This window comes from Cygnus atratus, chromosome Z, assembly GCF_013377495.2.
Source record: "Cygnus atratus isolate AKBS03 ecotype Queensland, Australia chromosome Z, CAtr_DNAZoo_HiC_assembly, whole genome shotgun sequence".
Classification (NCBI taxonomy): Eukaryota; Metazoa; Chordata; class Aves; order Anseriformes; family Anatidae; genus Cygnus; species Cygnus atratus.
The window spans coordinates 15,625,447-15,642,473 of NC_066396.1; the positions used below are offsets into that span (position 1 = coordinate 15,625,447).

General features: G+C 35.1%; 1 protein-coding gene across 7 annotated transcripts in view; it reads right to left on the reverse strand.

Annotated features, from left to right (window-relative positions):
- Positions 1–427: 427 nt before the first annotated feature.
- The window catches only part of FGF10 (fibroblast growth factor 10), a 65,335-nt gene continuing 48,735 nt past the window's right edge, over positions 428–17,027 (reverse strand). For 5 of the 7 annotated variants that reach the window (XM_035566156.2, XM_035566157.2, XM_035566159.2 and 2 more), the window contains 2 exons: positions 7,007–7,110; positions 428–2,717 (listed from right to left, as the gene is read on the reverse strand). In XM_035566156.2, the coding sequence (XP_035422049.1) occupies positions 2,520–2,717; positions 7,007–7,110 (302 nt within the window). In that variant the 3' untranslated portion in view covers positions 428–2,519. Of the gene's footprint in view, positions 2,718–3,056; positions 3,194–7,006; positions 7,111–17,027 lie in introns of all 7 variants that reach the window. The other 2 variants (XM_035566161.2, XM_050716613.1) reach the window with 1 other exon arrangement.

Here is a 17,027-nt window from a genome sequence, read left to right on the forward strand (position 1 = left end):
ACTATGATAAAGTTTATGCATAATCCCTTCCCTGACCAAGTAAACTAGGTAATTCTGTAAAAAGAGAACCTCATTTGTACCCTACATGTTCTTCAAGTGGTCAGCCAATACTGCAATTGCCCAGGCTAACATTGAATGTTCACTGTGGGTGGTCCATTATGTCTTGTCAGTATTAGTTATTGATTACAAATTTTAAACAACAAAACCTCACTTCTACTATGGTAGTTAAGTTTGCTGATCACCTGCGTGTCCATTTAAAATCTGAAATTATTATTTCCCTTTCTAGAAAAGTAACATTTGTGAAGAAGCAAGCTGGAGATAAAGTTCCATGAAATGTAATGTTAGCTATCGGCTAAAATGTTTTGTCTCAAATGACTTTCTGGTTTTAAAACAATTGACTTTATTTAAGGACAGGAAGTACAATCTGACCATTTTGTTTTTTTTATGGGAAGGCTATTATTTTTTGCTTTTTTTTTAAAAAAAAAACAGCTAATATTTAAATAACAGGTTAAGATTGAAGTACTGGTTAAACATTGACTTAAATAAGTTATAGAAGACTCCAACACCAGACTTTTTAGAGGTTAAACATTCTCAAAAAGACACATTAAGCAAGGCTCTCCTTTGTACCAAAATACAGTTTCCAAACAATAAAAATAAAACCAACTTTTTCACAACAAGAAATATTGAAGATAAAACTGCAGCATCAATATAATCTCATAGTTATCACTTAAAGTATTTAGAACAAAATAATATTATACTACTTTTGTTTCTTACTACAGACACTGCAAAGGCTTATTTATTTATTTAGTGGAATACAATGTGAAGACAGTGGTACAAATTGTTTGATGTACTGTTTTCTATTTATCTGCTCTAACAAAATGAATCTCAATATGGTTATATTGGTGAGCTATCCAGAGCTCTCTAAAATTACAGAGTAAAGCAAAACATAAAACAAACCTTATGTACCTTTAATTGAACAGACTTCATATCACGCTTAACTTTGTTATACTGCAGTTGCTCAAGTTAAGCCATGGGACTAGTAACACTTTATAAAAATGTGCTGGATATTATGCATTTTGAGCCTTCAGTTACTATGATGGATATGAAAGGCATGCTAAAGCTGGATACCAGCACAGCTTTTTGGTTGGCTCTCATATATAATATACATGTGAGTAATAGTCTCTGATAAATGCATGAGCATGATTTTGAATCCCCTATCCCTCAGTCCTTATTTATGTATTGCTCCCAGTATATGCCTGTGATTCTACAAGCTGGTAACATGGACAAATGTGCTGAATGGGCATATTAAATGAATAAGGAGTGCAGGACTGTGTTGCCTTCTTACTTACCTTTCAGAGACCAAATTTTACACTTGGGAATTACATACTCTTTACTTTTAATATGTGCAGTCTCAGTGATTTTAACTGGGCTGTCCACATCTAGGTTCCAGCCCAATGCTTGCCGCAAAGTTTCTCACTGATTGCAATGCATCTTTGATCCCCATTGAAATCCAAGTCAGACATATATACACAGAGATGCATTGACACCCAAGTACAGAGGTGGCCCCTCCTCTCAATTTAAAAACAGCAGAAAGACCCTTTGAACAAAGTATTTCTTGAAGTTTGTTCTTGAGTGTTGAGAAGTAAAAAAACCTCTCCAACATAAACACCCAATACCATAAATTCAAGCACTGCTTGTTTGGTCTTTTTGCTTAAGTGCAAGACAGTTTAAGAAAAAAAAATGGATTATACACATTAAATTCTGCCTTTAAAGCCATGTCCATTACCTATTCTCAGTGTACTTACGAGGTTTTGACACTTGAACTTATCAACCTCTGTGTAAAGTACTGAGAAAAAGGGAAAACAACAAGCAAATGAGGAAAACATTTCAAACCAAAAAGATATTTAACATCCTATTAAATAAATAACTTAGAGAGAAATAAAAAGAAATGAAGTTAGAACATACAAGCAAACCATACTATCTGTTTTGTTAGAATAGTTTTACACTACTTTGCTTATATTCCTTAATCCTATCCGTTCTTCCACAGGGCTTCTCTAGAAACATCTTTGCTTGTACATATGACCCAAGTGCTTCCAGTAAATGCTTGCGTGTCTAACTGTTCATTGGATCATTAGGCTTGAAAGAGCAATTAAAGTCTTTGATACAAGTTAGTATTCCATAAATAACTTTCCCCATGAAGATCATTCAATAGATTGTCTCTCATCCCTTAAAATCCGTCGCAGAAATTAAAAAAAAATAATAAAATTGTTCACACTGGCAATAACTTCCATCCCATTTCATCCAGCTTGTATCTTGATTTTAAGATATGACACTGAACTAAATATAAGTAAATATTGATCTGCCAGCAATGAGTTCAAAACCTTCAGAGGCTTCCCCTGCTCTTTTCAAACAAGCAGATATCTGCACTATTTCTTTGCATTTACTCTTCAAGAGGACTACAAATTATGCTTGACATAAGAGCCTTTGTTTCAACTGAATTGATAATATAGTTCCTTCATCTATGACATTACTACCATTGGAAGAAAGTGAGCTGAAGTGTTTTTCCTTCTTGTTTTCTGTCCTCTCTTTGTGGCTCCCCTTCCATTCAGAGCCACAAACATTTGCCTTCCATTGTGCTTCCAATTTAAGGATGCATATGTGTTATATCCATTTTCTTCTATTCTTTCCTTCAATTTGCAATCACTGTTAAACTCCTTCTGTAAAAAGAAGAAAACAAGTACACCAACTCAGAATAAACAAATTTCACTGAGTCCGTAGCATTTAAAGCAACATCACTTAGATTACAAAAAGTGAAATAAAAAAAATAAATAGTAATAATTATAACAATAAAATGATATAATTCAGCCAGAGTTGAAATGCAACTTCTCTGTATTGGAATACAGGAACAATATTAAATCATATTCTCAACAATAAACTCAAAGTATGAGGTAGTACTCTTGGAATCATTCATCATATTTCAGTTCTAACAAATACAACCCTTAAATATCTTGAACCAAATTATTGATACCATATGTTAAACAATGGCATAGGCCTACTTTGTATTGAAAGTAAGATCCTTTACACCACACTGGCCGTGAAAAAGTGCTTTTTTGGGTGGGTGCAAATCACTGTCATGCTGTTGATAGAATGGATGTGAAGCCTGTTTACTTGCTGTTTTGAAGAGGGGCTTGGCCTAAAAAAAAGATTCATGGATGAGCCTGCATGATTCATATATGAGCCTATATCTTATTGAGAAGATATTCACAGTAAAATTCAGAGCAATTTTGGGTAGGGTACCAGGGATTAATGTTTTCTATTTTTAAAGGAGAACCAGCTGCCAGTCTGCTATAAAGGATAAAAAATACAAGCATGAGGAAGCAAGTAGAGACTGTTTTTTTTCTATAATGTTAAATGCACTTTTACTTGGATCTGCTTCTCTGTAGTAGACAAGAAAGCCTTGTTTTCACAAACAAGTAATTACTACATATAAAAAAGTCAGATCAAATTACTTATATTCCATATAGAAAGCTTTTGAAAGTATAAAATTTACAACATACTAAAACATCAACCAAATATTAATATTTTGTTGTTTCTGCATTTAAAAAACCAAGATGTTATTGTACAGCTCAAACAGAAGCTTGTTAGAATCTTAGAGTACGATACAATAATTACACGTAGCATTCTTAAGGTGTTTATGAATAAGATAACAAATTTGTATGAATAATAAAACATTTTTCATGGGATAATAATTTCAGGGATTTTTTGATTATGACCAAAATCTGTAGATATTCAGGTAAAAAAATATATAGAAAGTATCTGCATTAATAAAATAGACATTATTTAGCTGAATTACATTTTTTTAAAGTAACACAGGGCAAATACATATTTTTTTCTATTCCTATTAAACTAGAATTTTTAAACTAGTTAATGTTCAGTACTTCAATATAGTAGGAAGTTTCTGGTGTCTTATTAATGTTTTACTTGCTTTTAAGACCACAGAACACATGCTTAATGCTTGTTTTAATACAATTGCATATATGCAAATACAATTTGGCTCAATTTTTGGATTAGTAGTTAGTGGAACAATAACTGTTGGGGAATACACTGCCAGGAGAAAACTCTATGCAAAACAACCATTAATGCTGCCTGTATTCATAAGGTAACATACAGATCATTTAACTTTTACTTGCTGTAGTAATTTGCCACTTCCTGTGTCAAGGTATTAAGAAGGCAGGTGACTATCAATTATAGTTCTAAACCACAGTAATTTTTCCTATCTGACAGAATGTTAATTTGTTAAAGAAAGCAAATAATGAGTCTTCCTTGGCTCCCTCTAACCTGTCAGTCAAATGGTAACATATTTGGTAAACAGAGAAACAGTCTTACTTTACTTGTTTTTCCAGATGTAGAACCATACTAGAATCCAAACTTTTTTTTTTTCTTTTTTCTTTTTTTTTTTCCCTATTAGATAATACAGAGAGAACAAATGATGTTGTGAAGTGGCTAAGAAGTCTTATTGGCAGGGTTCTGAGTGTTAGCCCAGGACTGCTTTGTTCATTCCAACCAAATTTCAGTATAGCCCTGCACCTGTATGGTGAATGAATGTCTATTGTGCACATGCTTAAGAGTGTTTTTAAAATTTTTATTGGTTCTGTTTTTCATATCCATCTGCAAGCTGCCACTCTGCAGTAATATGAGTCTAACTGCAAGTCTTAGGAGGATGGGAAAAATAATAACAGAAGCATTCTTGAAATCTCTGAAGTATTATGGAATAGGTTTTGATAAGTCATTATATTGTGATTTTATGATGTGAATATTGAAAAAATTATCTCAGTTGGAATTGAAAAAACAGCTTTCCTCATTCGTATCCTCCTGTCAACACTGTTTCTAATACACTGTGAATTACTGAATCTTATGGCAGCAGTTTCCACCTACGGTACAAGAAAGCTGCTTTGCCTTCTTTTGTGTATCAGTAGGGTTGGATGAACTCTTGCCACACCAGCAATGGCTAACAAGTTGGGTAGGAAACCTTATCTTAGGTTTTGGGACAGATCATCACAAACGACTAAGTTAATAACATTAACCAAGATGTGTATTGACTACAGTGATTTAGGCTAATGTATTCACTTATGTCCAGAAGTATTCCTGTAATCAATAAAGCAATGGAGCTTAATTGACAAAAGGTAACATTGTCAGCCACTCAGTATACCCTTATGGCTCTCAATGGTGCAGGGCTGACCACTGATTGTCTGTTATATCTCACCAGTGTAATTTTATAACTTAAAATCTGCATTTATGGGGGCGTAGGAAAAATTTCTCTGTTCAGGTCTTTCTATCCCTAATGCAATTCTTCAACACTGTCCAGGAGCTGAGGAGGTCAGAAGTAACCTCATAAACTAGGAGTGACTAGTAACAGTGCAGACAAGGGAAGACAGTTTATGAAGTTTATATGAACTAAATGCACCCGACAGAAATGCTTACTTAGAAAAAAAGGGCCAAATGACATCAACCCCCTTGAGTCTCAGTTGATGTAATCAGTAGTCTCAGACTGGCAATACTTTAGTTTTCAGCAGAAGTGGGCTTGACTACGTTACCCCCTTTAAAGCCTATGGATGTTCTGAATCCAGAGCAATCTGAAGATTGGCTCATCACCTTTGTACATGACCTGAATAAGTTTACACTTATGTGGGTTCAAACTGGATAAAAAGTTGCAAAGTTACAAACCAACTGTTATGTAATAACAGAACAATCTGGTGTCTATGCCATCATGTGGATGTGTGGGTGTAAACTTGTATTTAGTAGTCAGATTTCTAGATTATACTGTTTCCTATTAAGAATTTATTTTATTTTATTTTATTTTATTTTATTTTATTTCAATTTTATTTTATTATATTTTTTTTTAAACCAGAAATATCAGTAAACCCAAACTTACAGAAATGCAAATAGCACAATTTTCAAATGATGATACCCAAATTCTTCTCAGTCAAAATCTCTGTCTCTTTGTCCTGTCTATAAGATTGTGTGTTAATTACTATAGTCAATTTATAGCTAACTGCTCCAGAAATCTTCTTCTCAACACTCATACTTTGATAATCTGGTGTGCCTTCTCCATCAGCTGAAGTTTACAACATTTTAAGTACACTTTATTTCCTCAGAATCACTAATTAGAGCATCAGTACTGCAGAAACTCGGCTCTGGTGAGGCCGCACCTTGAGTACTGTGTTCAGTTTTGGGCCCCTCGCTACAAGAAGGACATCGAGGTGCTCGAGAGAGTCCAGAAACGGGCAATGAAGCTGGTGAGGGGTCTGGAGAACAAGTCTTATGAAGAGTGGCTGAGGGAGCTGGGATTGTTCAGTCTGGAAAAGAGGAGGCTCAGGTGTGACCTTATAGCACTCTACAGGTACCTTAAAGGAGGCTGTAGCGAGGTGTGGGTTGGTCTATTCTCCCACGTGCCTGGTGACAGGACGAGGGGGAATGGGCTAAAGTTGTGCCAGGGGAGGTTTAGGTTGGATATTAGGAAGAACTTCTTTACTGAAAGGGTTGTTAGGCGTTGGAATAGGCTGCCCAGGGAAGTGGTTGAGTCACCATCCCTGGAGGTCTTTAAGAGATGTTCAGATGTAGAGCTTAGTGATATGGTTTAGTGGAGGACTTGTTAGTGTTAGGTCAGAGGTTGGACTAGGTGATCTTGGAGGTCTCTTCCAACCTAGATGATTCTGTGATTCTGTGAAAAATACGGAAAAAGAGCCTTAAAGATTACATTTTGTAGATCCTTTCAATCAGCCACTAGTTAGTAAGAAATGTGACTGAAGCAGTGAACATAATAAATCCCAGCTACAAGAAGCTTGTGGCTGGGGGGGCTGCTGGTTTACCAGAGGGTGAAATTTTGATGAACAGCTAATTTTAGCTCTAATTAGTAGTAATACACAGACAAGTGGGGTTTTCAGTAGGTAAGAGAGGGAAATACACTGACTACTGCCATCTGTTTGGAAGGTAAAAAAGTACTTACAGAGCCATAGACTTTTCCTTTCTTGTTCATGGCTAAATAATAGTTGCTTTTAATGGACTTAACTGCCACGACTCCAATTTCAACAGATGTTATCTCCAATATGCCTAGAAAATAAAAATTCAACTATTTAATCACTTCATTAGAGGATTTTCTCACTATAGAAAGAGCAATAACCCCCCCAAAATACTAAGCTTCTAATATTCAGAATGAACTGACCAATAGACTTCAGTAACATTCTCCAAACCATTGCAAGAATATAAACAAATATTGTTTCAATTAACATGTTTCCTTTGCAAACCCTGCATTTTAAACCCCATAAATACTGAAACAGCTTCATTCTTCTTAGCACAGATTTTTCTAAAATTTATCAGAAGAGACATCTGAACCACAGCATTAAATTAAATCTATAGCATATGTCAATAGAATGTCAGATTTATCCCAATCTTCAAAACCAGTGGTAAACTATTTATTCCTTGTAGGACATTTAGATAAACTAAATCTCTTGGCTGCATGGAGATGATAAATTCGTTTTTGGCAAGTGTGTTGACATTTTGGGATATAGTAAGACTAACCCTAACGGCCACATTATCTTTGCCTTTCGGATATCAGAAACATTTTGCTCTGTTTGTAACATTTTGCTCTGTTTGTAATAAATATGATTAACTTTTTACTTTTTTTTTTTTTCTTTAAAACAAACTATTTCTGGGATACCGGATGGCTCAAGGGGCCAGTAATGGGACACAGAACTTTTCATCTGTGTATTTGCTGTCCAAGAGCATACTGATTTGGGACTAGCAGTTAGTACCACTTACATAGGGAGTGGCTTCAGAGGTCTATTTTCAGCTATTACTAGAGCAACTGGATGTCTCTGTTGTTTTAATGCATATGCTTTAATATAGGATAAATATCGTTCCAAACAAATATCTTCTAAATGGTTTATCCAGGCAGTATACTCCAACCTTTTTACTGACATTAAAGTAGTAGTAGTGGAAAAAAAAAAAATCTAACTTGGAGGTCACAAAGGGGCTACCACTGGGGAAATTACTGGAGGGCCAAAGTATTGGGAAATCTTGGAGAAAAAACATCCTACATGAAGCCAACAAATAATATGACGAATAGATCAGCTGGAACAACATTGACGAGTTGCCAACTACTTAAAGAAAAGGAGTCTGCAATAATTTGCTCCTAAATATGTCCAACACTTTTTGTCTGAGCAGAGAAAGACTGGAAAATTTGTATGTTTTTTTTTTTTTTTTCATTTACTTAAAATTCCTTATGGTAACCACACACCAACTGAATCTGAGTGTAGCTTGTTATTCAGTGCTTTGTCTGGAAATACTGATTTTCTGTCCATGAAAACTGTATGCAGTCTGTGCAGACTGTGTAAGCATGTGCAGTTTAGTTTGCAGTGGAGGTTTGTAGGAAGCTCCTTCACTGCATATATATATATATATATATATTAATAATGGCTGCTTTAGGTACAATGGAAAAGTCAAGCTATATGGCCATTGTGCTGCTGGTCTGTATAAGTGAGGATTAACAGATGACTGAGGTTGTTACTTGTTCTGTGACTTGACATAGAAGCTTTGATGTTAGCTAGACAGTGGCTTTGAATCAAGCACGACAAAACAATATCTGATTTTTAATAGGAAGAAAACTGATGATATAGGTTATGGATATGAAAAATAAAAGAAATGTAAACCTAGGCAATATAACAGGAAAAACTTCCTTTTATTGCCACGAAAGAAGAGATGGACTTTTCTGACTGCATTTTTTAATATACATATATATGTATATATATATAGTATATATATATTCTGAATTTATATAAATTACCTAAATTTTTATAAAAGTATATGTAAATTATAGTGTAATTACCAGAGACTTTGTATTTATTTAACAGGAAGCAGTAGGCTGGCCAGAGCTACAAGGTCTATAGTGATTGCATATTAGAAAGACTTCAGTGAGAACTGCAACAATAAACAACAAGAGGTCTAGGATCTAGTAAAGCTCTCCAAAAAATGGACCATGTTAAACCAGAAATATATATATATGTTGTATATGTGTATATATGTATATATACACAATACATTTCCTGTCCAAACCTATAAAGAGCTCAAGGAGGAGAGTTATTTTGTTTTAATTTCTTTACGAGTGCCTTAAGTTACAAATACTGATTTCAATATGTAAATGTAAGTGTTGATAGGCATAGTTTATCATGTATTGTTAAATAAAAGCAGTGATAAAACCTTCTCTTGTAAGAATTTAATTGTAAGTTTCTTTACAGCATGAAAAATCAACACTGCTAAAGATTGTGTTGCACATATATACTAAAAAACGTCACTTACAGAGCTGAATATCCACTGAGTTTCTTACAGCTGCATGAGAACAGTTCTGTGCTAATTACCTCTTGAGCTTGAAACCCAGTGGGTTTAAATAAACAATGAAAGCATAGTTACATATGGCATTGCAAGTCTGCTACCTGTGAGGGGGTAAGAAAAACAATTTCCCAAATCAGCTCATTCCATCATCAGAAGTGTATCCAATTCAGTAGCACTAAAGGCGCCTCTGATATATCTAGAGCTGTCTTTTTCCACTGCCAGGTAGAAAAAGATATGCCCAGTTAGATAAATGAAAAATCAAAACATAACTTCCATTAGTTACCTATATGCAATGTGAGCTTGCGAATGTGAGCTTGGTCCTAGGTGGAAATAAGAGGAGACGTAAATTGGGGGAAATTAGTCAATTAGTAAAATTAGTAAATTAGTAATCTGGGAAGTTCCAGAATGTGTTCAGGAAGAGTGAGGTAAGACCCACAACCTACTTTTAAGACTAATTTGACTACAGTTACAAAGGAGCTCTGTATCCTTTTCCATAAGTAAGATGAAGAGAATTATAATCTCTAATCTCAAGTAAAGTTGTCAGGGTTCCTTAACTAGGTCTTGTTAGCCAGCTCATATATTACCAGTGTTGTGCCATTGGCACAAGCAGATCAGTAAGCCTATACCAGCCAAGGCCTATTATGTTTTTGTTGCTCTTATAATGTTGCTCATTTTCACTGCAAAGAAAAGCCAAAGTTGTCTTCTTGATTTTCTGCAAAAGCATTAATACAGAACAGTGGTCTTTAATATTTCTCTACCATGGGTCATCCTCTACAGTATTTGTACCCAAAATCAAGAGCAGTTAAGTGGAATGCTTTAAGTTATGTGGATGACAACCTATAAGAGGGTAAGACTGTGTTGTGAATGTTGCTACAACACCACTCTCTTTCTGTGCAAGAAACATGTTTTCAGGTCTTTTCCATGCCAAAAACTGATGAGAAGAATTTAGTCAGAAGAATTTTAGTGTAGAAATTAATAGCTGTAACCCAAGCGTCACCAGTAAAACTAGGCTGGGTCTGTCTCTAACACCAGTAACAACAAAAAGAAAATCTGATACTGGCATAATATGTAGCATTATTAATTAATGTATGTTGAAATGGATTAAACTGACTTATAGTTTGTCATAGTATCCTTGTAATAACACCATATTGGATTAACTTAACAGACTATTGCACTTGTGAAATTTCTGAGTGCAGCTGAAGGAGAACAGTGCTTAAATATGAAACTTGCACTACATTAACCCATTTTAATGGTGATACACTGCTCTTCACTACAATACCCAAGTTAAAACAACAGAAGCATTTACATAAATCATGAAAATTTTTCTGGTAAAGTTTGGTCACTATCTCATATGCCATTATACCCCCAATCAGGCAGCTAAAGGGAAGTAATGAGGAGAAATGTTATTATGTTAACTTTATATATAAGAGTAACTGGCTTGATTGTACCCAGTTATGCTATTTAACTGCAACCAAATGTAGCTGAATTCGTCTGAACTATTATCAGTTTGATCTCATGACCAGTGATCCTGGATTTATTTTCATTGGGTGTGTTTTGTTTTTTTTTTTTTGAGTTGAAAAATGTTGTATAATTTTCAATGAAAATTTTGCATATTTTAACCTCTGCAATATTTTGAGGAGAGAAGTATAAATTTTAGTGGATGTTTTTCTTTCATATAAATGTAGTACTCTTGATCTGTTGTTCCTTGGGTAGCAGGGGTCTAGTTTGGTAATATCTGCCCTGTTACTAGCTGTATGCCCTGGAGACTTCACTGGAGTTACATGCTCATTACAAGCACAGAACTATCTTTTGTCTAGATTGCAAATGATTCAGCATCATTTACACATTTGCTATGGAGGAGGTTGTCTTGTGTATTTGATAGAAATCTGTTGAAGGTAATGGAAATCTTTTTGTAGGTGTCTGTGATGTAGACACAAATTCCAGAGGTCAGGATGAGAGCATCAGCTCATCTGACACAGATCTACAAGAAGAAGTCATAAGGACTTTCCAGAACTTTGAAATAGACTGGATTTAAATCAAGTGCCTTTGATCTAAGGGTGAAAATATGTATTTGATTATTCTTGAGTCATTATTAAATTCAGCAGGAATGTGTAAAGTAAAGCAATTGAAACATACAGTATGAAGCATAAAACCGTAGTGTTTTCACCACCTAATGAAACTGACTTCTTCGAGGACCCAAATTTTTTTGTATTTTCCTCAAGGTTTCTATAGTAGAGCTATGTGGCATGACTGGGCTTCTACGTTACTGAAATAAAAAATATAGATAATTTCCATTGGCTCTCAAGAGTAAACAGTCTTGAAGGTAAGAATCTCTATATAGTCAAAGACAATATGGCTAAAAGGATGCCAGAGTGAGGGTACTCCCTGGCTTTAGTCAGGAAAACTATTCTTGGCAGATGAATTGTTCTTAAACACTTTCGAAAAATGATATGTGAACTATATATACACTGTCTATGCTAGGAAGATTTTCTGGTATCTGATAAAAATGGCCTTGTTGCAATTTATGCCCATTATTTCCTGTTTAAAGTGACACGAGAAAGAGATTTATTTGTTTTCTTTACAGAAACCTTTTACATATTCAGGAATTATTATCACATCTACCTATCTATCTACCAACTTATGCTTTCTAAACACAGATATTCAATGTTTTCCTTAAAGATTTCAGATTTTCTAGACCTTCAGCACTCCTGTTCCATGTCCCCACAGCACAGGTGTAATGCTCTTATCAAATCTTATCTGTGTTGATACATGAAGAAACATTTCCTGCAAAGGATATATGCATATTCACACATTTATGCATACTTCTTTTTTTTTTCCATGTTCAATTTGTGATTCACTATCTTGAATACATGGAAGAAATATAAGCAGTCACTCCTCATCATATAGTTGTGAATTTGATTACTCCTAATTAAATATCATACTTTACACACACCTCAGTTAGGTGGCCTCATTTACTTTATAATTTCTCTAATTTTTCATGTTGAGTTCTTATTCAGTCTTCCAAAACACTTGCAACTATTCCAAGTTTCATATTTCTGCAACTGTTATAACTATATTTTCAATGTTTTCACTCAAATTGTTAATGGATTTTTGATTAGGAGACACTTTGAGGAAACTTGTAAAACTTGATGCCTCTGTTAAGATTGACAGGGAAAAAATGGTAAAGTCTTTCTATGCTGTAAGACTGTCACTTAGATTTTTTTTGTTACTCTTGTTTAAGAGCATATTCTGATATATTGATTTCAAAAATCTTTCCCAAATTTATGATACCTACTGCTTCTCTCCTGTACACAAAGTTTTTAGCCCATCATTGATAAAAATTTGATATGGTTTGGTATTACTATCAATTATTTTGGTTTATAATTTCTTAGGTGCTTATAAGCATGTATTTAAAAATTATTTGCCCCATACTTTTTCTCTAGATATGCTGACTTGTCTCTAGGTCTTTTGTTTTTCCTTTTTTAAAGATAAGTATTATATTTATTATCATGTTTTTTTTTCTGTTCTAACCTGCGTTAGTTACCATTGGTTGGAGCTTGTGTTATTTTTCTATGGAGACTGAAACAAAAAAGGTACTTCAAATACTACCTAATATATTTCTAGTATCTAATTTTATGCCATGGCTTGGGCTCAGTCATTTGCATTGTTAAAAAATAATCACTTCAACAAAATGAATAAAATAAATAATTGCTATGGTATAATTTGACTTGTAGCTAGGCTTGATAATAAGCTGTACAAAAATAATGTTCTTGGGGGGGAAATTCTCATCGCTAGTTACTCATTTCCAGTTCTATGTTCTTTAGAAACTTGGAAAAGAAAAGAAAATTTAAAAAAAAGAAGAAGAAAAAAAAAATGCTGTGGCCTCCATTATGGTTTTAAAACAGATAGCACACTTATTTTACAGCCATAATTTTGTAAACTCCAACAATTACAACTAATCCCCATTGACCACATCCACTATAAAAGCGTGGTTTTCAATACCCAAACCATTTCCAACTCAATATAATTAGAAACATTTTAAATATCGTCTTGAGATGTGCCCTGTAGCCATGCATATGCCCTCTTTACAGGTCCCAAAGGCTCGAAACATACTCCCAATTGAAACCAAATATATTTAACTTAAAAAAACTGTATTTTTATGGTTTATAAAAGTGATCATTATATAAATGAGAAGGCAACAGAAAGCTGACTGGCTATCTTGTTCCACACAGAGGGACTGTTTAAAATCCAAAGAAAAAAAAACAAAAAACAAAAAACGCTCTTACATAATTCTGTACACTAATTCAAAAAATTACAGAATATCCTAGTACTTGTGTGAAATTATGTCAAGCAATTTGTTATGAAGCAGACGTGACAGAGTACCAGGTACATTATCAAGTCTGTATTACAATGGACCAAAAAAAAACCCATACCCTGCAATGAGAACCACCTGATTCTGGAATCAAATTCTATGTAGTGTGAGGCAGTGACTGTTTTTCTGTAGTGTCATTTATATAGTAAGTTCTTAAAATGCACTTTACATGTCCGTAACCCTAGTCTTAATGTAAAGGAATGGGACTATCTTCTATACTCCCCAATTCAGAGACTTTGCATTTCAGAGATGATGCCATCCATATACATGACAATCCACAGGCAGTCCTTCCCTCCCTTGCCTTTTCTTGTGTCTGCACCACAGAATAAGACTGAGTTCATCTGGACAGAATGTGATAATGACTGAGAGTTTCTGAAACTTTCCAGTTTCTGAAATGTTGACAAGAAGGTGCTGGGCCTGTGAAGGCAAGTAGCACGTGGGTAATGGGAGGGAGGAGAGGGGGAACTTTGCAACATACATTTAAACTAAGTTTTCAGAACTTTATTTTAGATCATCCTGCAGGGAGCATCTCTAGAAGGGTTTCTTTGACTGGCAGTGTCTTGGGCCAAACAAAGTTGATAAAGCATCATGTTAAAGATTTCACATTTCAAAAAGCTGCTCTTAGTAGGTGATTTGAAAAAGGCTTGTTTGAGGAAGTGAGAAGATTGGTTGGATGTGGTCATGAAAGACAAGAGTGAAGTACTAAGGAATATGGGGTCATTGAGTCTGTTCCCACTCTGTTTCACCACTTACACTGGTGCAGAGTGAGTTGAAAACATCCCCAAGTCAGAATGTATACTGTTATCAATCATACCATAGAATCATAGAATGGCTTGGGTTGGAAGGGACATTGAAGATCATCTAGTTTCAAACCCATTGCCATGGACAGGGATGCCACCCACTAGGTCAGGTTGCCCATGGTTTTGGGCATTGAACCTGGCATCGAACACCTCCTGTTTTTTATTTGTTTTGCATAAGAATTGCTGACATCAGAAAGAGAAAGATGGTAGAACAGAAAATAAAACAAACCTAGAAACTGAAAATGGGGTAAGCAAGGCTTGCCTTTGGAAGGATTTTCAACAAATCAAAGTAGTTCCACTAAAATGTAATCTTCTGAATTTAGTGGCTGTCTATGAACTCTACTGCAAATACAAATCCCACAACTCAAGATAACAGTTATGTACAGAAATCTGAAATAAGAACCAACCTGAAGCATAAACCAAGCTTTGACTTAAAACCAAAATTTTATATGAATTTAAAATCAGTTTGGTGCTTTTTATTATTCTTTAATATTTGCTGAGACCTCCAGCCTTCCTGCTCTAAACTAGTTATAAAGATACTGAAATACCACAAAGAAAGTTGTTAATATGTCATAGTTTAGATCAACAATAGCCAAAATGTGAATGTTCTATGAGCTCTCCCACATCTAATGCACTTTGATAAGCCTGAGGTAAATATCCAAACTTCTGGAAGACTGTGGGAACAGGACTTCAGAGCCCTTCTGCATGAGTACAGTATCAGCATAAGATGTGAAATCTCCATTGTGCACAACAATAAAAAACACTAATTATTAGAGCCCTTTGTCAGACAATCAGAGGGAATAAGAGAAGATAAGCTGCTTCTTCTTTCCTTATCTGCTGCTTTTATGAGTTTGATTTCAGAGCAGAGCAAAGACCACTCAACCAACTCTGTAACACCAAATACATGGAAGGTTGGCAGAAGTATGGTACATAGGAAGAGGGAATCCTATTAGTGATGCAATAGTGAGATCTATTGGCTAGTAGAGGAGAAGTTTAAGTTTAGCTACAAAAATGTCAGGAAGCAATTTATGCTGCATGAACACATAATACTGACATGTAACTAAAAATTAATTTTCCCTTCTAGTGTGTGGAGTGAGATATGCAGCTCCAAAGGACAGTTCTGAACATTGCCACTTCCTCTGCTAAATGACTGAAGTTAGATGGGTTAAACTTAAGCAAAGGAAATACAAGAAGTGACTTTAAGGATACATCTATGCTGTCAGTTAAGATGTGTTCAGATCTGTCCTTAAGGACGCCTTCCCCATTACTTTCATCACTTACATGCTAACATGTCATCAGATTTAGCCTAAGTGCTGGAATTGTCTTGGGGGAGGGAAGATGATAAACAGTCTCACTTCCTTCACATGGATTTAATTCATGCTGTGGAGATGGAATGGCTACAGGTAGAGCCAACTCTACCTAGCTCTGTTAATCAGAGCTCAGATTTCTTGAGCTCCATGCTTTGAGCCAAGACAGGAAGAGGTACAGCCAACTATGTGAATGTTGATGGAAAATGTAAGGGTCTGAAGATCTCAACATGCTTGACCCCAACATTGCGAGATTTGATAATATGCAGATTAGACACAGACAGAATGTCAGAATTCATTATCTGAACTGTTTCTGGGATGGAGAAGTTACAGGTGACAACTCAAACCACTCAAGGAGTAGTAGCAATTCACATGCCAGAAGGAAAAAAGGGAAAACAAAACACCCCAACTTAGAACATATGATCTATATATATAGATGCAGGGTTGTAGTTACCTGATTTGTTAGCTCTGTTGACAAAGACAACTTAAGGAGTTTAAGCCCTCCCTTCCCCCAGATACTTTATCATGCCTCTGTGCTGAAGTTCACCAACCCTTCAAATATAACTGTTTGCGGAGCAGCACTATAAACAAAATCGTTGGAATGATCTAGCTTGAAAATAAACTCTCAATAGAAAACAAATCAACCTAAAACCCTAAGGACTAAACAATTCAAGTTTTTGCAGTCATTCCTAGTAGTATATGTTTTCTAGACCTCCTATTGCTTTCTTTCTGGTGTCTTTCCAATTGGCTAATTTTTTTGAAGTGGGGTGCCCAAGACTGGACTAGTGTTCTAACTAAGCTCTGATGGGTACTGAATAGAGCAGAAAGATTACTTCATGTGTTTATAAGGAAACTTGGATCCCAATCCAAATTCTAATCGAAACTTGGCAGACCATATATGTTTCCATTTAGTAGACAGGACCAGGCACTCAGGAGTTCTGCCAAATCTTAAATTTCTAGGTCTCCACCGAAATACATAGGATGATGGAAAGCTTCTAAGAGACCAATATAGTTCAGTAAATTTCCTCAGGGGTGTATGGAGCTGCCTATTTGTAACCTGGGTGGAATCCCACATTATCTTTTACATTCAGGATCATTATGTTCACCTCCTGCATTTTAATATTTGTACAAATTTCAACATGAATAAGAGAGCAAATTGGG